Source organism: Podarcis bocagei (genome assembly GCF_964188305.1).
Source record: "Podarcis bocagei genome assembly, chromosome: 8".
Lineage (NCBI taxonomy): Eukaryota > Metazoa > Chordata > Lepidosauria > Squamata > Lacertidae > Podarcis > Podarcis bocagei.
Window position 1 is genome coordinate 23,893,538 of NC_138133.1, and position 26,391 is coordinate 23,919,928.

Here is a 26,391-nt window from a genome sequence, read left to right on the forward strand (position 1 = left end):
AGAAAATGAGTGGATAACAAAAGCAAAAGGGAGAACATCAATAATATTTCATAGTGAAGGATGAGCCAGTCACCATAAGGTTAATTCTTTTTTTCACACTGAAATTCCACTCTCTTTGGAAATATCTATGCAACTTACCTGGTGGTGTTCAAGTCCACATCGGAAATCTGCTTAGCTTATGAGAACCATACACCCTCAAACATTGAACTGACTGGCGCAGCTGGTTTTGTCTACATTATTCCAGTCCTGAAAGAGGTTCGCCCTACCTGTTTGTATTTGGGGTGCTGTTTGATATTTACTTTCAAAGCCCTAATTGGCTTGTGAGCCAGCTTTGTTGGTTAAGGAGTTATCTGTCAGTTTCATCTGGTGCTTTAATTCTGGTTGTGTTTCATTGTACTGTTCATTTCTTCATGCTTGTACAACTGCTCAGAAATCTAGTACGATGAAGTGTGGTATGTTAAACAAACGAATGACGGTGTGCCAGAGGCTACATGGGGAAAAAGACAGAGAATTCAGATGATTAAGGTTGCAAAACAAGCTCCATTATGGTGTTGTAACAAAATTATGTCAGATATACACCTTTCTCACGTCAAGCCATGTTTAAATGTTTAAAGTCTAAGAGCTTTTGCTAGGGAAGATGATGGGAGAAGCATTTGTGTTCTGTTAACAACTGAATTATACAATGGAAAGTGCATGGCGAACGGGTGGGGTTTTTTTTGGGGGGGGAGAATGTTCTTTTGGAGAAATAACAGCTGTTTTTGTGAACACAGAAAACTGACGAGTAAAGAAAACCTGCCTTGTAAAATGCAAGGGCTCGGACAGGAGGAAGTCAGTAATGAGGAGAGGATGTTAAGAAGGGAGAAAAAGGCATCACCTGCTTTACCCATACACGTTGAGGGAATTCAAAAGCTTGGGCTCCAGATGTTGAGCAAAACCCCAATTTGCAGGAGTTTCCTGTCAGTTTCCACTAGTCACGTTAATTTACAGCCACACGAGAGAGCACTTTGGTCCGTCGCCAGTTCTATCTTTGCATAACTGCAAATGGAAGGGAAGCTCTTGCAGGCAAGCAATCCCTTCCAGAGGAAGATTTGAGATTAGGAGATATCATCTGGTAGGATTAGCCGGCTCACACTGGCGGGAGCTGAAATGCAAAATTCTCCCTGCATCCAGCGAGTTTCCCATAAAATGGGGTTGACTTAGGGCTCCATATTAAAGGAGATGGATGGCAAGGGGGGACCAGTTTGAAGCAAGTGGCTTTCATATTGGGGAGAAATGGTGGCACAGTGACAAGGACATATAGTTTGCATGCAGGTTTGATCCCTGGGGTCTCCTTAAAAGGCTCAGCAGGCAAGACTAGTAGATAGATGGACATTTTGCCCCAATATTTTAAGAAGAGGCTCCTGAAGGACCAGGTCAGGAATAGCTGGCAAGGTTTCCTGTAAGACAGATTGCCTCCTGCTATTACACTTCCTTGGCAGTGTGTAGCCACAAGGGAGTTTTCAAGGGCATTCTGGGGAGTATTTATGGAGGCACAGTGTTCAATGAGAACTGACCAGGCAGTCTTTTTTTTCAAATTAATCAATTAATTGTTATATTGTTGTGCAATCATTATTACTATTATTTGGATGTCTCACCTACCCTAAGGCCCCAGGGCAGGTTAAAAAGGTAAAGGGACCCCTGACCATTAGGTCCAGTCGTGGCCGACTCTGGGTTTGCGGTGCTCATCTCTCTTTATTGGCCGAGGGAGCCGGCGTACAGCTTCTGGGTCATGTGGCCAGCATGACTAAGCCGCTTCCATGAGCAGCTCATGGAAATGCCGTTTACCTTCCCGCTGGAGCGGTACCTATTTATCTACTTGCACTTTGATGTGCTTTCAAACTGCTATGTTGGCAGGAACAGGGACTGAGCAACGGGAGCTCACCCCATTGCGGGGATTCAAACCGCCGACCTTCTGATCAGCAAGTCCTAGGCTCTGTGGTTAAACCCACACCGCCACCCGCATCCCTCCAGGGCGGGTTACTACCATTTAAAAACACAATGGTAAAATCAGGTAAAACTATAATCAGAAAAAGAGGGTGGGCGATAAATCTCTCTCTCTCCCTCAGGTGTCCATGGCTAGGGAAAAGAGGTGTGTCTTTGGCATATAATGAAAGCTATAGTACAGTGGTACCTCTGGTTATGTACTTAATTCGTTCTGGAGGTCTGTTCTTGACCTGAAACAGTTCTTAACCTGAGGTACCACTTTAGCTAATGGGGCCTCCCACTGCCGCCGCACAATTTCTGTTTTCATCCTGAGGTAAAGTTCTTAACCCGAGGTACTACTTCTGGGTTAGCGGAGTCTCTAACCCAAAGTATTTGTAACCCGAGGTGCCACTGTATAGAACAATGAAGGTGGCAGATGGGCCTCTGTGGAGAGAGAATTCCACAGCTTAAGGGCTGCCACAGAGAACGTCCTGTCCTGGGTTGCCAGCCCCCAAACTGTGCCCAAGAACTTTTTACAACATAGCAAGGTTTTCGAGGTCGCCATGCAAGTCTCCCTCCGACAGCCAAGTTGACATGGGAAAGGCTCCCTCAGAGTTTGAAAACCACTTTTCTGTGCTATTCAGAGCAGATCCTGATGACCAAAGGTTGAAATAATTCTGGGAATGCCACAAAAAAATGCTTCCTCATGTAAAAGCTTTTACTGGGTTTATTTATTCATTCATTCATTCATTCATTCATTCATTCATTTATTTATTTATTTATTTATTTTACACTAGCCTGGTATTTTACACCAGCCTGATATTTTGTAAGAGGGCAGGTATATAAATACTTTTATAAATGAACAAATAGTCCCTGACATTGGGCCTTGTGTCAGGGCCTACCTGGGCTGATGCCTCCTCTTTCCTTCCTGGAACATATGTCTCAGATGGACACTACGAGTGCTCCAGGATAATGTGGGAACTTAAGATGGTGGTTTGTAGCTACCAGGCAAGCTTATGTGTAGGGGGGTATCCCACTAACATAGGGCAAAGACCCACAAAGGGTGTCCCTCAAAACTGCAGCCAGCCCTCACTGGTGTCTAGCAATATTTATTGTGTGGAACTTTGCCACCACATAGTGAGTCTTCTTCATGTCTTGGCTGTACATTCCTAGTGACCTCTGGGGGTCATGAAAAAAACTCTGTTAATTAGCCTTAAAAGGAGATCTTGGATTTACGGTATCCTGGATATTCTATCAAAGGAGATGGTTATCTGCCACTGTAACTCCCATAGAAAACTCTCCTCCTCCTACGCTTGTAATGTCCTAACATGCTATTTTTTTGCTCAGCCCGATTGTGTCGCATGGGTAGCTGCTGCAGTTACATTTAGGGATGTTGCTGGCCAGCATGCAGTGGGTGCTTTCACACAGCAGCTTGTTGTGGACTTTGTGCTGCTTATGTCCAGAACTCTTTCAGTGCGTCCACACAAGATCATAAAAATGCCCACCTGTACTTTGTTTAATCTGAATTTTCTCTTACCATGCAAAATCTGATAAGTAAGCCTAACCAGTTGTACATTTGCAGTCACTCCTGGTATGGAATCTCTTGAGAACATTTTGGGGTTTTTTTGGAGGGGGCATTTGTCATCCATGTGGTGATGTTTCAATGGGTGGCCTGTATGCTCCTCACAAGAGATTTGCGCAAGGCCTGTAATCATAAAAAGAAGTGTTTTGGGCTGCTTAGTGCTTTGAGTCATATATATGTGAATCATTCTTTCTCAGTCTTCTTTCCCAGCTTTCTCCAACTGATACTCAACTTCAGCTAAGGCACTCAGGGATGGAGGGGAGGGGATCAAATTAGGCTTCTGCCTCTTGCTGTTTTCCCAAGCTTCCACAAGAGTACTGATGGACAAATCTGTCCATTTTGGTTCTCAACGTTTCCCATTTTTCCAGGCTTAAATTCAGTTCTCCACGTTTTTTTCAACTACTTGATTCCGGTGAACTCCTCATTGAAAATTCATCAGCATTTGAAGTGCAAATTTATCCTAATAAACACATTTTTTTTCATATGTAGCTTTAACTAATGTACAGTACTTTTGCAAGCAATTTCCCCCAGTACATGTTATTTTCATTTAACATGTGCTCTTTTATGCACACTTACACCTAATATACGCACTTTTGCACATCATATTTGATTGGAGATGTGCAGATTTCAAAGGAAAGCTGTGTTTCGGGTTGCATATTGGTTTGAGAAGTGTGAATAGGTAGTTTCCGATTAAAATGCAAACAAACAAACAAAAATCAAATCTCTCTTCCATCCCTACCCAAGAGTCCCCTGCAAAGCCCTGCTGCCCACAATCAAGTGAGCGGTAGCACATCTGGTGTGGGGGGAGGGGCATGTCATTCTCCTGTTGGGGTAGTTTGTCCACCTTTGGTCCCCATCCTGCACTCAGCTCTCACCTGTGGCTCCTAGTAGTTGTCAGTATATGACAGTGGCCACACCCCAGCTTTGACTGGCCGGCTAAACCAGGTGAGGGTAGCTTATGGATCTCAAACCCTCAGTGAGTTAGGGGCTTTCCCTGCATGTGAAGACAGGCTCTGGGGGGGTTGAGCAATTGAGACCAGTAGTGGGTCCAATGGTCAAGGCAGTTTCTGCATGTGCTGTAGAGGGAAGCAAGGGGCAGATGGGGCTCCTCAACCTGGGAAGGTAGCCCATCTAGGAGGAGGAGGAGGAGGCCAAGAGGAGGGTCTTTTTGTCTGGCAGCCCAGGACCTCTATACACACTGCCCAGGCTTGCACCCTAGGGAGGTCACTTTGGTGCTGTTATTGAAGTGGTTTGATTTCACCCCGGAGGGGCACTCCATTGTATCTTGAGACAGACAGATGCCAGCAGCTTGCCCCATACAGTGGTAACTTGGGTTAAGAGCTTAATTCATTCTGGAGGTCCGTTCTTAACCTGAAACTGTTCTTAACCTGAGGTACCACTTTAGCTAATGGGGCCTCCCACTGCCGCTGTGCCACCACCGTGCTATTTCTGTTCTCATCCTGAAGCAAAGTTCTTAGCCCGAGGTACTATTTCTGGGTTAGCAGAGTCTGTAACCTGAAGTGTCTGTAACCTGAAGCGTCTGTAACCTGAGGTACCACTGTATAAATAAGGAAGAAAACTGACCAAAGCAGAGTGCAATATTAGTGATGCAATATATTTTCCACAGGTTCAAAAAACATGTCTGATGATATTGCCAAGTGGAAATGGATGTTTTGGCCTCGCTTTAATTATTAGGCCACGGTCTATGGAAACAGCACGTTAATTTTCCACTACTCGGAATCAAACCAAAAGCCAACATCTCACAGTGTGCTTTATTTTATTTCTCTCTCACACAAAATTAGCTGAAGACATGGAACGTTTAATGGCAGCATGATTTATGTCGACTTTAAAATAAAACGATATGATTATTTTAATAAATGGTAATATACAGGCAAACATATATTTTTTTAAAAAAACCATTACATACAACATCCAAAACACGGAAATAAACTAGATCTGTGTATTACAGCAATGCTGGTGCTAATTAAAATCCAAACAGAAGAAAAATAGGAGCACGGTCCACTTGCATGGCTAATCTGCACAGCTAGCCTGCTTGCAGTGCACTGGGAAGTAGCAATTGTGTGAGAGGCTCCAATTTCATCATCAAGCCTTCCTCTCTGCTCAGTGCAAGTTACTTGTGCTTGCAAGTAAATGTTTGCAAGGTGCATAGAGGGATGGCTGGGTGGGGAGATGAGAGAAACATACATCATGTCCCATGATTGCTGCCTGCATGTGTGTGGATAGATGGGGAGGGAGGGAGGTGGTAGCAGGCCTCCGTTGAGCCCTGCTTGGAACATCTGTGCATCACTGTTGCAGCAGCCCTTATGCGTGGACCTTCCTTGATGGTTTAACTGAGGGGAAAGCAGACACCTTTGCAGGATTAAGAGAGTGTTCCAGCGTGACTGGATGTTGTGTATGGATGAAGCTGCAGTAACTGTAAACAGATTTTTATTTATTTTTTAAAAATGCTAATTAAATTAACTCATCTTTTGTTTTCTCTCAATCCAGTTAGGAAAGAAAAGGTTGCCGCTTTCAGAAATGTTTCAGCCTTCCTATTGATGCAAACCCTGGTGGTTCTCTTTGTGGAATGAAGCCCTCCAGCATCACCCACTGCCTCTGATTTATGGAAGGTCTGTCTAACTCTCCTGCTAGAACCCAAGCCATGTACGCCACTTCCATTTTGCTGTTGTTGTTTAGCACTGGAAAGTAGTTGGTGGCTCGTCATACCACAATGCTCTGGGGTCAAATGGAACCGGGTTTGCCTCCATAACTGCTATTGAAAAGGGGCTTACATAAACCACAGTTGCATAGCCATTCGATGTCTGCAGAAACGAATCCCCAGTGCCACATCAGCAAACACTTCTGATCCACACAGGAGGTCCAGGGTCATGCTGTTTCTTCTTCTGCATAACGGCCCTGGCCTTGTGATCAGGAGAAGGACAGTGGGGCTCAGGGAGGGGGTGATGGGTAACTCTTCCCACTTGCCGTGTTCCCAGTGGAAATCACTCCCCAAAATCTGCTAGCAGACTTGGCGGGGAAGCTTCCATTGGCACTTAATGGAAGCTTTCCTCCTAGGGAAGCAGCTGTAGATAGGGATGGGACAAGGCTGTCAGCTCTGATTTCCGTTTCTCCTTTTTCCAACCTTCAGTTCACTTTGTCACATTGATGCATCTGAGATACTTTTAGAAGTCCTCACAAATATTCACCAGCATTTTAGGGGCATGCTTCTCCTAATGTACATGGTTGTTTGCTTTGCAAGCCCGTACATTCCCCATACATAATACATTTTGGTTGGAGACGTGTGAATTCTGAAGGATAGCTTGCGTTCCAGTTCGCATATTGTTTGGGGAAGTGCAAATTAAAATGGAAAGAGCAAATGGGAGTTTCTCTCTCATCCCTAGGTGTGGGCTGGTTATTTTCATCCGAACCATGGAGGAACAGGGAATGGTTCACATTCCTCCCCATCCCAGTACTAGTGAAAAACACGTATGTCAAATACATTCAAACAGTTAAGATCATTTATAGTTTGGTCCTTAGTAGCCTATATGGGGTAAAACAAAAACCTCCAGAAACAAAGCTGAAACCCAATGCACTCTGACCCATTTGTCGTTGAGAGCCACTCTGCCATCTTTAGATGCTGGCTTCATTACACCTGAAACTGATGAAGAAGGGAAGAGGGGTTCCTGTGTATTTGCTTGCAGCTCATTGTTAACACTGGAGCAGCACAGCTCTGGAATGAAACCTAACCAAACTGGTTTGTGTGTGCAGGCACTGAAGATTCCACTGTGTGTGTGTTGTGTGTGTGTGTATTTGGGCAGGATAGTTTGGTCCATCTTCCAGGGCTCTTTCTTTCTTGAGGGAATCTTCAGTGCTTCCTAGGAAGCCTGCACACAATGTATTTGGCCAGGGAGGGCTGTTCTGGAGGCATTTTCTTACTTCTTCCCATTCACAGAGACCGCAAAGGCTTCACTGTTAACTACCTCCAGCAGTTTCACATGGTAGGACCTGTGGCACGGTTAGAGCATGGCGCTGATAACACCAAGGTTGCAGGTTCGATCCCAGTATGGGACAGCTGCATATTCCTGCACTGCGGGGCGCTGGACTAGATGATCCTCAGGGTCTCTTCCAACTCTGCAATTCTATGATTCCTTCTACGTGCAGTTATTTTCTCAGCACTGTCATTTTTTTAGAACTGGCCCCTCAGAACTGAGTTATTATGCACAAGGTTAATGGGAGCCAGCTTGGTTGAGTGCATAAGTATAAATGAGCACACAAGCAAGAGACTCCTGTGGAAACGTCAGTTTTGCTGTGGAATTATGGCACAGCCTAGGGAGAGCCACTTGAGTCTTGGTTCCTTGTGCAAGGACAAAGTGCTACTGATTCAATGTTTTTCAGGGCTTCCCCACCCCTAAACCAAAACAATGTACCAGGTGAAACCAGGAAAGGCTGCCAGTCACGGTGAAAAAGCTCAGGGAAAGGGGCAGTTTCAAGCTTTTATATACATTCAACCTTTCTAAATATGTTTAACATGACTATTAGCAGTATCAACTGTCCTTATAGCTAGTGCAGCCACAACACTGTACAATTCTGCAGCAAAGATGGGAGGAGGGAACACCGAAGATCACCTGCATAAAATATAGACTATCAACAGCACACCTGGCCTTCTCTGGCATACACCTATTACGATACTGTGAAGCCCAGGGGACAGAGACACAATAAAACATCAATTGTCAGCATCTATCTAAATGCCTTGTAACGTGACTACTTCAAATTACACCTAAAGCAGCTTTGAAAAGTCTCGGAACTGGGTGATGCCACAAAATAAAACTTTGTTCAAAGAATCATGGTTGAATAGCAGCACAGACATATCATATAGTTCATTCTCATTACCATTTCATTTTGACAATTGTAAACCTTCAGCTAAAAAAAAAGACAAGAAAAAAAAGACCCAATTCTTCTTTGTTGGTAACGTTTGACGCCCGTAACCCACTATGTACGATGAGGAGTTTGCAGCTACCATTTGAAGCATGCTAAATAGAGAGCTTGAACCTAGCTCCATGTTGCATTGCCTCTGTGCTGGGATGGCACAGAAGTGGCACCAGGGTATTGGCATTGCACAGAATAGTGGAAGGCAGAATTATGTTTGCTTTTGTTCCATCTCTGCCACTCCAGATAATGCAGCTGCTTAGGGTCAGGCTGCCCAGCCTATTTGCTGGCTCAGAACAACGAAAGCTGCTGTCGTCTTGACCCATGCATAATGGTTGCCTTGCACAAGTTGGGAAGTATGGCACCAGATTCTCTGCCTGCCAAGCATGTTGCAACAGTTCAAGTGTAGATCTTGGTACAGATACAGATCTTGGGCACAGGATGCCTTTTCTTCTCCCATGTCATACTGTAACATGTCTCAGCAGGTTTAGGATATGGTGCAGTACTGGTTGTTCCCATGCTATTGTTCCTCATCATGCCCTTGGGACTCCTGGGCATCATTCTAGGGCAGTGTCTTCAGACTTGGGTCCCCAGATGCTGCTGGCGAACGGTCAAAAGTGATGAGAGTTTTGTAATACAACAGCATCTAGGGACCCGAGATTGAAGGATGCTGTCCGAGGGTATGTTTGCACCGTGAGTTGAATTAAGGGGCTACGTCAAACACATATGACCATTACTTATTGGCTGTGATGATATATGTGCATACTCGCCACTGACAGAAATTTCACATAACTTGATGCCAACCCAAACAATAGTACTTTACAACAGAGACAGACTGCATATTGAACGGGACAGCCTCATCTTATGCAGAGTTAGGCATGCTTAAACCACTAAACACACCTATCCTAGCATAGAACCCCCGGGCTGTGAGAGTTGCTGAGTACTAAGCAAACAAATGAGGAAAGATCAAGTGATATGTGAACCAGCCCTTGGCGAAGTTACTGGCATGCAACACTGATGAAAACCATTGAATACTGCAGCTTCACTGGCGCATGGAAACCTATGCGTTATGCAACACATGGGTACCTCCTTTGCAGCATAGTTACTTGGATTCTCAGAAGGATGTGGTTTGTTAGACAATTAATTCCCACCTCCATATGTTGTTGTGTTGTTGTTTTTTACTCTTCGGACAATGCAGTAAATGTTAGAAACGTTTAAAGCCGTTGAGTCCCATAGGATGAAGGTGAGCCTAGCTTCCTCTGAACTGCTCCTTATAAATGCAGTTTCGACATTTATTCATAAGCATTTCAGCTTTTGCAAAGCTAAGCATTTCAGCTTGGTGAAGTTACACCCATGGTATCGAGGGTACATAAGTTTGAACAAATGCCTTTATACATTTATTTCTGCCGTGAAGCGTAAAAGCTTAGTTCACTGTCGCTCCTGAAATGACGGGTACAAGTGCCATAACTGTAGAGTAGCTACAGCGATGCTGAGATGCATTAACACACTGGGCGCACTCTCCAAGGAACTTGTCTTGCACATGCTCCATTTTAATGACTGGGAGCTGAAAAAGAGTAGCTCCTTGGTGGATTCTGCCCATCTTTTAAAAAGCAGCTTTGAAGACATGATATAAACTACAGCCTTAAGCAATGAAAATATTACATTCCCTAGATTGATTTTTTTTTGCATATAATGCCACAAAATAAAGATATTTCACTCAGATCTGATAAGCCTTCTTCATCTTTCTTTCTTTCTTTCTTTCTTTCTTTCTTTCTTTCTTTCTTTCTTTCACTTTATTTATTTATTTATCTAGCTATGCCATCTTAAGTGTTAAAGCAAATGTACTTCAGTCCAGATATTTATTATTGGATGCATATTAATGTATAAAATCCATTTCTGTACAGTTTTATAAACAGAAAAATAAAATAAAAAGGTGAGGGTTTTTTAAAGATGGAAATTTACAGAAGTCAAACATGTCCACCACATCTAATTTAGATTTTGCTCCTTTGGGGCATGTATTGTTTAAATAAAATAAAAATAAAAAGCCCTTGCATTAATATGGCCCGAAACTCATTGGCTGGATCCAAAGAACTAATGGAGAGTTGGCTTTTTGTATATGCTGAGACTTTTCTGGCTCCCCACTGCAACATCACAAAACTGCTCATGAGGGCTGGTGGGGCATCACCCACCCCACCCCCCACCCTGTGCAGAATCCCAGAGCAGATCTACACTCATGGTTTATAATGTTAAAAATGTGTTATTAAAATGTGGCACAAGAGGGTGCTGCAGAGCAGTGAACCACTGGCAATGGAAAACAGCACTGAACGTTACATACCGTTATATTTAGTAACGTTTAACAGATCAATGTAGATCTAGCCCTACGCTGTAATAAGGGCTGGTGCTAGAGACAAAAACTGTTCTGAGCATGCAGGGAAGCATTTGTTGTGTGTATGAGTTTCTTTTGACACCTTGGCCTCCCCCCCCCTTAATGTATTACACTGATATCAACAACTGGCCATTACGGCAAAGCATCCAATCTAGAGTTGCCTTTGTTAAAGTGGTAGATATATTTGAATACATGACCAGAGGTGCTTCTAGGCGGGAGCTTAATTTGCTAGAAGGTTATTGAGATATCACAAACATGTCATTACTAACAGGTTTCTCCCCCTCTTATTGGACTTTCCTCAGAAGGGGTAAATCCAGTGGCGTAGCGTGGGTTGTCAGCACCCGGGGCAAGGCAAGTAATTTGTGCCCCCTAACCCGTGGATTTGCGCCCCTAACCCGTGGATTTGCGCCCCCTAACCCGTGGATTTGCGCCCCCTAACCCTAACCCCCAGATGTTGCGCCCGGTGCGGCCGGCCCCCCCCCTGCACCCCCCACGCTACGCCACTGGGTAAATCTCTCTCTCTCTCTCTCTCTCTCTCTCTCTATATATATATATATAGGTGGGGGTGAATACAGACATGTTTGCATGTTTGAGAAGCACTGAACCCACTGTAAGCACCCTCTTGGAAGCACTGAGGAAGAGACCACCCTGCCATTTCTTTGACTTTAGGGGTTGAGTCCACGTCAGGCAACCCAACCCCATTCAGCTGTAACTTGCTCTTAAATACCTTCAGCAATGAAGATTCCGCAACACCAGCCTCATAACAGCTCGCCTGGTCAGTGTAGGTGACCAGGAATTCCTTACAAGCAAGTCAGTGGCCTGGCAGAACAAGAACAGCTCACTCCATCAATGGTCTGCTTGGGAGAAGGCTATTCATTTTACTAGCTTGCTGACTGGCTAGTAGCATATGACCCTCCCTCTGTAGCCAGCATGGAAGAATGGGCTACTAGGCCCTTAGTAAGCTAATGCTTCTTCTTTTTTGCAGGCTAGTAACTTCTGTTATTTACAAAGCAAGAAGCTCTCAAGGGACCCCACATATTTGGGGAAGCCCACCTCCTTGCTGCTACCACTGCCCATTCAATTGCTCTCTTCCTCTGGATACAATCCACACACCTGCCCAGAAGGAGAAGGCCAAGGGAAGCGAATGGTGCTTCTTTTTCTGCTGTTTGCACACCTGGGAGGACAGGTGAGCTCGCAGCAATAGCCAGGTATAGGGCCTGGGGGCTCTAGTGGTCAGCAGTGGGTCATGGCAGGCTCTCAGAGATGCTCAACCACGATGACAGCCGTGCTCCTAGTGATCTATCTCATGCTACGTGTTTAGGATTTTAAAAAACAAAATAAGGTACTCTCAGAAAAGTGGTCTTATTAAGTACTCTGCTTTCATCTTACTGAAAAGGATTTTAAACAAGGATTCCCCCCTCCCTCCCCTCTTCCTCCCCAGGTTTCCATACAAAAGGCAATAGGCACCTTAGGGAACGGGATGGTGTCTGTGAGCCTCTGCAGATGGAGGCAATGGATGCATTCTTGATCCTTTTGAAGACGGTCTTAAAGAAATAACCAGGACGCAATACTATTGAGGGGAATAAAGCTCCACTTAAGAGAAAAATAAAATGCAAAGAACTTAATTTGGGGGGTGGGGTGGTCCGTTTTGATAAAGATGGCGGATCCGAGCTAATCTCTTGTCACCTGATTTCAATTCTTGGGCCTCTCTTGGCTTCGAGATGTATTATTCAGCAACCAACGTGGATTGCTTTTAAGACCACCACCCCACCCTCCCCGGCAAAGAAGAAATCAGAGAGTAAAAGTAGGATCAGCTGTGGGTAAACTCTCGCTCCAGTGGGGATGCGAGCCAGAACATCCAGGCTCCGGGTCCTGCAAGGCAGGTGGCAGGCACTTATGGTTTCCTGATGGCCGTGTGGTAAAGTGAGGATTGAAGAATATACTCTATAAACAGAATATTTGTTCTGCAGTTCCAAAGTTATTTCGTTTCAAATCGTTGCTTTGAGGATGCACAAATGGTATCCTCCCAACGATGACCTATGGTGGTGTTGAGTGGCACAAAACAGTACATATCAGGATGCTTCACAAGTTGGGATGAAATCGTATTCCCAGATGTCAGCTTTGGGCCTGAGCTGACGAGCCTCATGGGCTTTATTACTGGCCTGAACCTCGTGTCGTTTCTCGCTCTGAATAGGTACCATGTCGAATTGCTATATCCCAAAGGCGTTACTGGCTTGAAATTGCTCCCATCTCATCCATGCTGCGATTTACTTCCTCCTTCAGTGGGCAGAGCAATAAACTGCAAATTTACACCTCTGCAAGTAGCCCATTTACTGTCTTTCCTGCAGATAAAACACCTCGGTCTCTTGTGCCCTATAGTCCAATGTGATAAAAATAGTCTTGTCGAGCGGCATTTTGCAAGAAAGCTGAAGATCTTTGGAGTGTCCTTAAACTTCCATTATAAAGATGCACATGGGTATAACTTGCAGAATTTCAGGAAAATAGCAGGTTAAATGTAAAATATCTTCAATAAATAACTCTTCTCCTGCACTGTAAAAAATAAATGAATATTCCCTTTGGCAGTAATAGCTGATTTAATATTTAGACAGAAAGATACTTGGCTCATAAAATAATAGCATTATGCTACAGGAAAAACAAAACAAAAAAAGCTCTCATGCTTTCTGATCCTCTCTTTTCAATTAAAAAAAAGACTTTTTCATCAGTTCGCCACAAGTTGGTTGAAGTCACTTATGCCCCAGATAAGCTCCAAGGGTGATGCAGGCACCCACAACAGCCAGACTCAGGATTGTCTTCAGAGGCAGCCACGAGAAATCGAACAAAGGCCTCATGTTGTTGCTGTAGAGCTCCACAAAAGCATCCTAAAGTAAAAGAGAGAGGGCAGGATTATTTGTTTATTATTAATACTCATAACATGACTTTTCACCCTGTAATCCCAGAGTGTGGTACCTGCAGGCACAACAGAGCAAATTAAGTAATGGGCTATGCAGAAACGGCAAACCTGACAACAAAATCAAGAGACCAAAATGACGAACTTTTTAACAGAAGAGTTGGACGCCTTCTGTGGACTATCTGGAAAAGTGAAATCGTGGGCAGGATATGAGCAGCGGAATCAAAATGACAAAATGATTGCATTAGAGGGATTTTTAGTAATAAATAAGAGCTTGAGATACAATGCAGTAGAAATGGGTTAGAATAAAAATTCTTTGGAGGTTTGGGTGGTTAGTCAATATATGAAACAAAGATGTGTGATTATTTGGTCTGAAGTTTTTATCTCTCTCTCTCTCTCTCTCTCTCTCTCTCTCTCTCAAATTAAAACAACATACTGCATGAAACTTCAATTAAAGCAATAACTTAAAAAGCAATTGGAAATAACATCAGCTCTACAGAAGGAGAAGCATTCTCTTAATCCCCACCTGGCCCAAAGATCAGAAGGCCAGAATTCTAGAACAGAAAACGGTGCAAGCATTCACAACAAACCGAGGGATTCTTCGACATCAGCTGAATTATAAAACCAAACCTGTCATGAGGTGGACAGTTGCCTTGCCTCGGGAATTGGACTGGATGTGAACCAACAAACTGAAGTTCAATCCAGGTACGACTGAGGTACTTTTAGTGAGTGGTTCCTTAGACCAGGTGGCTGGGATGTTGCCTGCTCTTGACGGGGTTACACTTCCTCTGAAGGAGTCGGTAGGCAGCTTGTGACTACGCCTGGACCCATCGCTGTGCCTTGAGGCTCAGGAGGCCTCGGTGATGCAGGGTGTCTTCAGCCCAGACGTTCCCCTACCTGGTCAGGGATAGCCTAATTTCTGTTGTCTATGTTCTGGTAACCTCTAGGTTACATTACTGCAAAGTATTACACTGATCCTGGCCTGACTGCACAGGCTGCCGATTAGTTTCTGGGCCCAATGCAAAGTGCTGATAAGGTAAAGGTAAAAGGACCCCTGACCATTAGGTCCAGTCGTGGCTGACTCTGGGGTTGCGGTGCTCATCTCGCTTTATTGGCCGAGGGAGCCAGCCTACAGCTTCTGGGTCATGTGGCTAGCATGACTAAGCCGCTTCTGGCAAACCAGAGCAGCACACGGAAACGCCGTTTACCTTCCCGCCGGAGCGGTACCTATTTATCTACTTGCACTTTGACGTGCTTTCGAACTGCTAGGTTGGCAGGAGCAAGTGCTGGTACTGACCTATAAAGCCTTAGATGGCTCAGGACCACAATACCTCAAGGACATCTTCTCCCCATATGAACTGACCTGGACCTTCCAATCATCCTCTGAAGCCCTTCTTTGTGTGCCTCCTCCACAAGATGTCTGGAGGGCGGCAACACAAAAACGGGCTTTTTCTGCGGCACCTTCATTACTTATCTTTAGGTACCAGGTGAAAACGTTTCTCTAGAACCAGGACTTGGGCTGATTAAACCATCTATGCCCTTTTAAATGTGTTTGTGGGAGGGAGGTTTCGTTTTATACTTTGTGATTTTGTTTGGTATTTGTTGTTGTTGTGAAATTCAAAAAATAAACGAACAGTATAAGTTACAAATGAAGCATTTTGATAGAACCTTTTCCCTCTTCCCAGTCTAGAACTCTGGACATGTTGGTCTATCGCTACAGTGCCTCCCAAAAATGATGGGTGCTACAAATTCAGCTTACCCTGCCAAGCTACTCCCACCAGCAGAACCCGACAGGTTAAGGATTAGGAGGTGCAGAGCTTGGTGGTGTCACAGGTACAGAGTTATAAACCAGGCACAGGCAAACTCGGCCCTCCAGATGTTTTGGGACTACAACTCCCATCATCCCTAGCTAACAGGACCAGTGGTCAGGGATGGTGGGAACAGGGCCGAGTTTGCCTGTGCCTGTTATAAACAGTGGTTGAAGCCAGACATCCGATTCTGGATACAGCAATTATTGACGCATCTAACATCTGACACAAGATGGCGCATCAGGCTTCTTACATTATGCAACTCAAACCCTGTGCAGCTAGACTTTTAATGAGACAAACAGGGAAATAGTGTTATCTTTCACAATTTATTTTCTACAAAAAGACAGACAGACAAACAAACAAACAAAAACAGACTGGCTTATATCCTGTTGTTTCTATTATTATCCTTTTAACAGAAGCAAGCACAAACTGCCTTTAATACAAAATATAAAAGTTACAGTGGTACCTCAGGTTAAGAACTTAATTCGTTCTGGAGGTCCGTTCTTAACCTGAAACTGTTCTTAACCTGAGGTACCACTTTAGCTAATGGGACCTCCTGCTGCCACCATGCTACCGCTGCGCAATTTCTGTTCTCATCCTGAAGCAAAGTTCTTAACCTGAGGTACTATTTCTGGGTTAGTGGAGTATGTAACCTGAAGCGTCTGTTACCTGAGGTACCACTGTATTGGCCACAGTCCTACACACGAGTATGCAGAAGTCAGGGTTAGATATCTCACTGAAAGAAACAGCTTCAAGACTGCCTTTTTTTTTCTTTTGTGGATTGCGGCTTCTCTAAGTGCAGTTTCTCAGCTGTGATTCCAACAGATCAAACATCTGCAAACTTAAGCGCAATAATTTAAGGTTTGTTTGTTGTTTTGGATTACAAAGAAAAATGAACTGGCATAAAAGGTTAATATTTTCTATTTGGAATTAGTTGAGTTACATTATGTTCCAGTTAGTTAAGATGTATCATTAATGACTTCCGGTCGGTGCCAGCGCCTAATGGCGGTCCTACCTCCGAGCTCCGGAGAAGGACTGCTTCGCAAGTTCGGGTCTTACCCGCTACGGCGAGCGGGGGACCCCTAAAATCTCAGGCGCTGAAGCCTGAGAACAAGGAGACTCGGTGGGCACCTTTGCGCCCCCCGGTACCGTGAAAGAGCCTTTTTAAAGGCTACGGATCGACATCGGGAGTGAGCGCGGTGCTGAGAGTCGTCACCCAGCCTGCGAAGTGAAGCCGCGTCGCCATAAGCGGAGAGCGCCGATTCCTTCCTGAAAAGAAAATTTGGATGGAATTCCCGTGAGTAGGAACTGAAAAACAATCGGGACCCTTTAAATTCTGAAAATTGAGCTAAAAGCGGGGAGATTAAATCAAGGAAGTCTGCCTCCCCCGACTGCATGAAAGTGAAAGCAACGGAACTTTAAACTTGCATCCGTTGAAACCCGCTCCTTAATTAATCAAACCGGACATTCAGACCTTAGATCTCCCCTCTAGCTAGCAGGGCAGAGGGGAGGTGAATGAGACTTTAATAACTGCATGATTTACCTGAAGTAAAAATCCTCCGCTGTCTCATCTACTGAAAGTACGAAACGGTCTGCCTTTTTAGAACAATAGGACACTGAACTGACTTTTACCTGCAAAAGTGATACTGTGATACAAAGTTTTCACAGGGACTGGCTACAGTATATTACAAGAAGAAACAGTATAAACTGGGAAACTGTGGCAATTTGTAGTTACAAGCTTCTAGCAACATTGACTTTGACTGTGTTAAGCTTTCTTTCTTACATCTTTGGACATTCTCCCTTGTTTTTGTATTTGGATACTCTACTTTATGGCCATTTTGATTTGCTCCCCCTAGAGGGTAAAGTAAAGTTCGGCACGGCCTAGGACAGTGGAATTTTCCAACGGGGAATAGCTCCCGTGGGAACGACCTTGACATGAGTGGCGCACAAGAAGAGATAGTCACAAGAGCCAAGATTAGGCAACAACAACAACAACAGCTGCAACAGCAACAGACAAAGAAAAGAGGCTCAATATCAGCTGCAACTCCAGGACCAGCCGGAACAACAGAACAAGAAAAAGGAGCAGCTGCCTCCATGGAAGCTGTGACAGATGCTCTGCTCAAGATAAATCAAACTTTGGAGTCTTTGACAAAACAGACTTCAGAAAATACACAAAAATTAACAGAAATATCGGTAAGACTAAACCAGAACACAGAATCTATAAATAAATTGGTGGAGGAAAACGCTACCACACGTAAAATTGCCGAAGATGCCAAAGCTACTGCTGGAGAGATGCAAGAGAAATTAGAGCCGATTGCTAAGAAGGTTTATGAGCACGACGCAACTTTGGCCTTGTGGGAGTTACAGAGGAAAGAGAGAAACTTGAAATTAAGATCGATTCCGGAGAACGAGAGAGACAACCTTGCGGAATACCTGACACGGGAGTTTGTGGACTGCTGGGATTTGGAGGAAGACGAATTTAAAATTACAACAGCTTTTAGACTGGGCAAAAAGCAGGACAGAAAGACCCCGAGAGACTGCCTGATTACATTTAGATCTAAGGAGGAAAGAGACAAAATATTAGGACTACATTTTGAAAAGGCTCTGCAAATTGGCAACTCAGCTGCACAGATCTTTAAAGACATCCCAAAATACATTTTGGACCTAAGAAACTTTTACAAGGACTTGGCTCTTTGGTTAAAGAAAAATTCCATCCGCTTTAGGTGGGAATTTCCACAAGGACTGTCATTTGACTACAAGGCAAAGAAGGTGAAAATAAAGACAATTCAAGATAAAGACAAATTTTTGGCAAGAAATCAGGAGGACCTGCAGAAGGGGACTGTGGACGTACTTGCAGAACAGAGGAGAGCATTAGATATCCTGAATCTCTCGATTGGACAAAAACCACCACCATCAGAAGAAGAGCAACAACTTGGAGCTGTTGGAGGAGCTTTAGGAAAATAACAAGATGGCTCTGCAATTCCTTAGTTGGAATTGTAATGGGCTCAATGGGCCTCTGAAGAGAAGACAAGTATTTCATATATTGAATAGAGAACAACTGGACTTGATATGCCTACAAGAAACTCATATAACTAGAGCCCACAGGAGACTACTCATAAACAAAAGGCTAGGACAAGAATTTGTTTCATCAGATAAAGTCAAGAAAAGAGGAGTTGTAATATATGTGAAAGAGAAATGGGCTCCAAAAATGATATTCAAAGATGAACAAGGGAGATACTTGGCAGTGGAGATACAAGTACAAGGAGAAAAATTCTTAGTTGTTGGAATCTATGCACCAAATGAAGGCAAATCTGACTTCTTTAAGAGACTTCATGAAACCTTGATGGACTATCTGGATTACAATATGATAATTATGGGAGACATGAATGGCGTGGTCTCCACTAATATGGACAAGGCACAAAGACTAACAGTTAGTAAGGAAGGGAGACTTCCTAAGACTTTCTTTGAAATGACGGAAAACATGGACTTGATAGATATTTGGAGAACAAGGAACCCTCTGGAGAGAGAGGGAACCTTTTTCTCTCAAGCAATGATGACCTGGACCAGAATTGACCAAATTTGGATTACTAGTGGTATGGCCCCAAAGATTAAGAAAGTGGAAATCTGCCCAAAAACTTGCTCCGACCATAATGCCGTGAGGATGGAGATGAAACTTACAATAACTGGTCAATTTAGATGGAGAATGAATGACAACCTCTTTCGAGACAAGGAAATCCTCACGAAGGCCCAAAAGACTTTAAAAGACTATTTTGAAATAAATCTGAGGGCCGACGTGGAGAAAAGAGTGATCTGGGACGCAAGTAAAGCGGTGATGAGAGGATTCTTGATTCAACAAAACTCAATAAAGAGGAAAAAACAAAATGAGAAAAAAGAAAAGATTTTGGAAAAGATAAAGGAAGGAGAGAGAAAATTAAGAACAAAACCAAAGTCCCAGGAGATTTTAAGAGAGATCAAGCTATATCAAACACAATATATGGAATTGATGAACCAAGAGATTGAATGGAAGATAAAACAAATGAAGCAAAAGACCTTTGAATCAGCAAATAAATGTGGTAAACTTCTGGCATGGCAACTGAAGAAAAGGCAGAAATTAAATACAGTTACAAGCCTAGAGGTGGATGGGAAAAATATATCTAAACCTAATGAAATTAGAAATTGTTTCTTGAGTTACTTTAAAAAACTTTACACTCAAGGCCCGCAAAATGAAGAAGATATAGAGAAATTCCTTGATAAATATGGATTACAAAAAATCTCTCATCAAAGCAAGATGGATCTGAACCAGAGAATAACAGAACAAGAGATAGAGGCTGCCATTCAGAATATGCAACTGGGCAAATCTCCAGGACCAGATGGACTGACTTCAAGATACTACAAATCGCTGAAGGAATGGTTGATTCAACCACTAAAAGAAGTTTGCAACGAGATTCTTGAGGGAAAAAAGGCACCTGAATCGTGGAAAGAAGCATATATTTCACTCATACCAAAGTCAGAGACTGAAAAGACACAACTTAAGAACTACCGCCCAATATCATTACTTAATGTGGATTACAAAATCTTTGCAGACATTTTGGCAAAAAGACTTAAAAGAGTGTTGATGGAGAAGATTCATAGGGACCAAGCAGGCTTTCTCCCTAAAAGGCATCTAGCAGACAATGTAAGGAATGTAATAGACATTTTGGAAAAGCTAGAGGTGAATATAAACACTAAAGCAGTATTGATTTTTGTGGACGCGGAGAAAGCCTTTGACAATATTTCTTGGAGTTTTATGAAAAAGAATCTTCATGGGATGGGGGTAGGTCAAGGTTTTGAGAATGGTATGGCTGCAATATATTCTGAACAAAAAGCTAAATTGATTGTAAATAACGTAGTGACGGAGGAACTTAAGATAGAAAAAGGAACACGACAGGGGTGCCCAATTTCCCCATTACTTTTTATTTCGGTTCTGGAGGTGTTGCTGAACATGATAAGGAATGACCAGCAGGTTAAAGGAGTGCAGGTCGGAGCCAAACATTACAAGTTAAGAGCGTTTGCAGACGACTTAGTACTGACTTTGCAAGAGCCAAACACTAGTACGAAAAAGGTCTTAGAAATAATACAACAGTTTGGCCAGGTAGCTGGATTTAAGTTGAATAAACAAAAAACCAAAGTTTTAGGAAAAAACTTAACAGATACAGAAAAGGAGAAATTCCAAGAGGAGACAGGGTTGACAGTGGTCAAGAAGGTGAAATATCTAGGGGTTTATTTGACATCTAAAAATGTGAATTTGTATAAAGATAATTATGGAAAATGTTGGTCAGAAATTAAAAAAGATCTAGAAATATGGTCAAATTTGAAATTGTCAATGTTAGGCCGAATTGCTGTGATTAAAATGAATGTATTGCCTAGAATGTTATTTTTGTTCCAGACCTTGCAGATTCTGGATAAGATGGAATGTTTTAAGAGGTGGCAGAAAGATATTTCGAAATTTGTCTGGCAGGGCAAAAAGCCTAGAATTAAGTTGAAAATATTGACAGATGCTAAAGAAAGAGGGGGTTTTGCCCTGCCGGACTTGAAATTGTACTATGAGGCAGCAGCATTTTGCTGGCTGAAAGAATGGATGCTCCTCGAAAATACAGATATCTTAGATCTGGAAGGTTTTAATAATGCTTTTGGTTGGCATGCATATCTATGGTACGATAAAGTCAACAGTGCCTTTAAGAATCACATTGTTAGGAAAGCATTGTTCAATGTTTGGATAAGATACAAAGATCTGTTGGAAAACAAAACCCCTAGATGGGTCTCACCAGTGGAGGCCAAGGCAGTGAAGAAACTCAATATGGAGGTCGGATGGCCGAAGTATTGGGAAATCTTGGAACAAGATGGAGATAAGTTCAAATTGCAAAGTCATGAGAAATTGAAACATAAGGTACAAAATTGGTTTCAATATCATCAAATAATGGAATTTTTCAAACAGGACAGGAAAATTGGCTTCCAGATGGAAAAATCAAAACTAGAAACTGAATTGTTAGAACCCAGTACTAAGAATTTATCTAGAATGTATAACTTGTTGCTGAAATGGAATACACAGGATGAAACGGTCAAATCAGCTATGATTAAGTGGGCACAGGATGTCGGTCACAACATCATGTCAGATGACTGGGAATGGTTATGGAACACCGGTATCAAATTTACGGCATGTAATGCCTTAAAGGAAAATATTATGAAAATGGTATACAGGTGGTACATGACCCCAGTCAAACTGGCAAAAATTTATCATCTGCCCGATAACAAATGTTGGAAATGTAAAGAGACTGAAGGTACCTTCTACCACCTTTGGTGGACATGCCCGAAGATTAAGGCTTTCTGGGAAATGATCTATAATGAAATGAAAAAGGTACTTAAATGTACTTTTCTTAAAAAACCAGAGGCCTTTCTCCTGGGTATTGTCGGCCAATTGGTTTCAAAGAGGGATAGAACTTTCTTTATGTATGCTACCACAGCAGCAAGAATACTTATCGCGAAGTATTGGAAGACACAAGATCTACCCACTCTGGAAGAATGGCAGATGAAAGTGATGGACTACATGACATTGGCCGAGATAACAGGCAGAATCCGTGATCAACGAACAGAGACGGTGGAAGAAGAGTGGAGAAAATTTAAAAGCTATCTTAAGGACCATTATAAACTTAATGAATGTTAAAGTGTTCTGGTTTCCAGAAACAAAGGGATACAGTGACACAAGGTTAGAATATAGAGAGGACTAAGATGACAGAGGTGGAGAATAACAGTTGGGAGTTGCTATAAAAATATGGACACTGGGATGCAGAAAGGGGGGGTATGGGGAAGTCTGAAAAAAGAGGTTTATGAAAATAGGTGATGAAACTATACATGTATGTTTGTTCTTTTAAGTGTTTGTTTGTTGTTTAAAACTTTGTAAAACCAATAAAAATTTTATAAAAAAAAAAGATGTATCATTAATAAAACAATCAAAAGAGGAAAATGTCTAAAATAGAGGAAAGAGCAAACAACATATTTCCAAAATAGCCCTTCATTTTATCTTCTATCAGGTTGCAACCCAGAGAGTTGCTGAGTTGTCTTTGCCTGCGCATGGAACAGACAGTATCAACAAGGCAGTGCACAGGTCATGGTTCAAAAGCCAACAACCAGACTCTTGTCATCCCCTTGGTCTCCTCACCTGATGTCAGGGGGAAATGGTTTAACATGCTTCTAGAGTTACAAGGAAATAGCCTTTTAAACGTACAGGGCCTTGTATACTCCACTGGTCCCTAGCTTTCTCCTGAAATGTTGGGCAGGAGGGGAGATGAGGGACAACAGGGCATGGGAGAACCATCTACAGTGTTGATGAGCAATGGCTACAAGATGGCTGAAGTCTGGGACTTGCTTGGTTAGATGTGTGCAGGTGCTTCACATCTCCTCATAAAGTTGTGCAAGGACTTCACCTCACATATTCTAGCTGTTATTGGAGGTAAGGAGCTCATTCACACATGTTTAGTACTTGACAGCTATGGTGTTGAGGTGACCTGCATATGATCAGGCTTCCACATCACCTCAGACACCAGCTGTCTAATGGAATCTTTCCTCGTATTGATGAGCAAGTCATCACTGGTTACCGGGAGGCTTCCTGGTTCAAGTCAAGATGTTGCCTTTGACCTACAATGCCCTAAACGCCTTGAGTCCTGGGTTATTTCCAATTCAAAGAGACCTATGGTCCTATGTTTTAGAGGCGAGCCTGGCCTCTACAAGGAACACAGCTATGGACCATTTCTTCCACATTTTATGGACCTTCCTCTCAACAAGCACGGTGAAGGACTCCTAGTCCAACATGCCTTTGGTTGCTTGCTCATTCTTTCAGTTTATTGATTTGCGTTTATGGTGGTGGTGGGGGGGTTACGCCAATTAAATTGTTCTATGATTTTTAACGCGTTGGAGCTGTTTTGTGAAAAGCCCTATTCAAGTCGGGGAAATAAATACATAATCAGTGAAGTGTTGAGCAATCTAGTGACAAACAGGGCATGGGTAAAATTGCCCCAAAGAAAGTCCTATTCAGGATAACTCAACTAAAGAAACCACCAATTTTGTTTGTTTGTAATGATAGCCTTAATATTTGACTGCACTAATGCTGGACTGTAAGTCATGTACTTTCCTGCACTATTTAACTAATTGAGTCACCCCCCCCACCCCCCCCACATTTCTGAATACTATATACCAGCGCTATAATGTGGACTGCAAGCAAACCTTGCAGAACTCTGATGTCATTGCTGCAGAGTTTTCCTCTTGATCATTTTAGCCAATGCTTTGCTTTGGAAATGGAGTAGACAAGCTGGATTAAAAATGGCAACTGAGATGCAATTCCAATAAGGTTATTTTTAAAAAAATAAAGACAGAGGAAATGCAAGTATTGGTGTTCATCTATGGATTTCTAAAGCTACGGAAGTCAACAAGAAGATGAAGTCATTGCAAAATTAGATTGACATGTTTTCTGATTCGTCAGCTTCACCTCCCCCCCCTCCTTTTAATCTCATAGGTAGTGGGTTTTCTGTGCTAAGCATGAAAGAGGGCAGACCGAGCGAGGGTGGGCTGCAGTGACATTGAGACAATGTTAAAGCTCTGAGTTATGGTGACGGGTAAAGAAACATAAGCAGAAAATGCACAGCGGGAAATCCCTGTTCTTACTGAGACTATGACAACAATAACATCAACGTCTACCTTATGGCGACTGCGCCATATATTCTAAGTAACTGTTTTATGGGTCCCTTCCTTTCCTCTTTGGTGCTTTCTCAAACATCCTGATTAGACTTATTTCCGAAGCTTGTTTGAACAGCCTGTCACTATTTGTTTAAGTCTGAAAACCTGATTTAAACAAACACCCGGACTCATTTTATGCACTAAACCAACAGGGAAGTGGGAGGTGGGCAGCTGAAAAAGACCCACTGATTTGCATAGGTGATGTCTTGCAAGCAGCGTCTTTGGGAGTGCAGGGTTGAGGAGGGACATGTTTGGGGGAACAGCTACACACTTGGAACCAGCTACACACTTGGTGTCTCCTTCTTCTGTCCCATGGAAAGGAAATGAGCAGATGCAAACCATTGCTGACTTCCTAGACTGATCCCATCAAAACATATGAAGATGCTTTATACCAGGTGAGGTCACTGGTCCATCTAACCTGGTACTGCTCTTCTCTCACTGGCATTGGTTCTCCAAGGCCTTAGGCAGAGAGAAGGTTGTTGTTTTTGTACCAGCATTATACGAATTGACAAACTTGTCCACCTTTCCACATCAGTTTGCAACTAAAAAACCAAACTCAAGAAAATTCATCAGCAGATTTCTCCTAATTTTTGTGTGCATTTTTGCCCAATATGCATACACATTTTTGCAAAGCAATTTCTCCAAACATAATATAAGAATAGGATAGGATAGAATTAATAATAAAAAATAACCCACCCTTCACCCTAAAGTCCTAGGGCAGGCATCCCCCAAACTCTGCCCTCCAGCTGTTTTGGGCCTACAGCTTCCATCATCCCTAGTTAACAGGATCAGTGGTCAGGGATGATGGCAACTGTAGTCCCAAAACAGCTGGAGGGCAGAGTTTGGGGAATGCCTTTCCTAGGGAGAGTTACAATTGTTAAAACGATTCATTTATGGTTCGCAGTAGCAAAAAGAAGGCAGGTCCTAAAATGTCATCAACTAGTTCCAGTTCCATAGACAGACCTGAAGCCAGACTGGAATGAATCCAAGTAATAACATACTTTTGTATGTTATTTTCACTAATGTGTGCATTTTTATGCACACTTTATCCCTGTTTAAGCCTTCTGTTTTGCATGCAAAATTCTTGGCTGGAGAACTGCATTGCAAGATTTAAAGAAGTGTGAATTTTGAAGGGTGGCTGTGCAACAGTTTGCACACTGTTTTGAAAAGTGTGAGTGGATAAGTCTGCCTTTAAATGCAAACTGAGTCTAATTTCGCCCCCATCCCTTGAGCTGTGGTCCACCGCAACTATTTATGCTGCTAGAGCTGAGGAATATCTGGCGCAAATGTTTTGGCTTGAGTGCAAGCACAAAGCCTAAAGGCCCATGAGAGAGATGTGCAGTACAGTCCTACGCTGCCTACTCAAAAGTAAGCCCCACTGAGTTCAACGGAGCAGCTTCAGATGTAAAAGATTTGTAGCTCTCCAACAGCTAACAGCATATTTGTTTCCTAAGTTTGGCTTGGCAAGCCAGCAGCGGCTTTGCAAGGGAAGGGTTACGGAACAGCTGAACGATGGCTCTGGGAAAGCCAGGAGAAAAGGTTTCGAAATGGCATTGCCTCTGGCCACCTAATTCATATGTTTGACAAATGGAATGTACTAAAAAGGACAAGGTATACAACCAATGCGGGACGTGGGTGGCGCTGTGCTCTAAACCACAGAGCCTAGGGCTTGCCGATCAGAAGGTCGGTGGTTCGAATATCTGCAATGGGGTGAGCTCCTGTTGCTCAATCCCTGCTCCTGCCAACCTAGCAGTTCGAAAGCACATCAAAGTGCAAGTAGATAAATAGGTACTGCTCCAACGGGAAGGTAAACAGCGTTTCCGTGCGCTGCTCTGGTTTCGCCAGAAGCGGCTTAGTCATGCTGGCCACATGACCCGGAAGCTGTATGCTGGCTTCCTTGGCCAGTAAAGCCAGATGAGTGTCGCAACCCCAGAGTCGTCCACAACTGGATCTAACGGTCAGGGGGTCCCTTTACATTTTTTAAACAACCAATGCAGATCTGAGTCATGGTTCTGAGAGACCCAGCCCTCTCCTCTGTCTCCCAGGAGCCCTT

The 26,391-nt window shown here is 43.2% G+C and overlaps 1 protein-coding gene and 1 long non-coding RNA gene across 4 annotated transcripts in view; one reads left to right on the plus strand and one right to left on the minus strand.

Moving 5' to 3' along the window:
* The first annotated feature begins 4,920 nt into the window (after positions 1-4,920).
* LOC308593296 lies at positions 4,921-10,513 on the plus strand. Its single transcript, XR_014010898.1, has 2 exons — positions 4,921-6,250; positions 6,502-10,513. It is a non-coding gene; the product is annotated as an uncharacterized lncRNA (long non-coding RNA).
* A 1,949-nt stretch (positions 10,514-12,462) lies between these two features.
* The window catches only part of BCL2 (BCL2 apoptosis regulator), a 140,914-nt gene continuing 126,985 nt past the window's right edge, over positions 12,463-26,391 (minus strand). For all 3 annotated transcript variants that reach the window (XM_081206651.1, XM_081206652.1, XM_081206650.1), the window contains one exon: positions 12,463-13,735. In XM_081206651.1, coding sequence (XP_081062777.1) covers positions 13,601-13,735 — 135 coding nt within the window. In that variant the 3' untranslated portion in view covers positions 12,463-13,600. The remainder of the gene's footprint in view (positions 13,736-26,391) is intronic.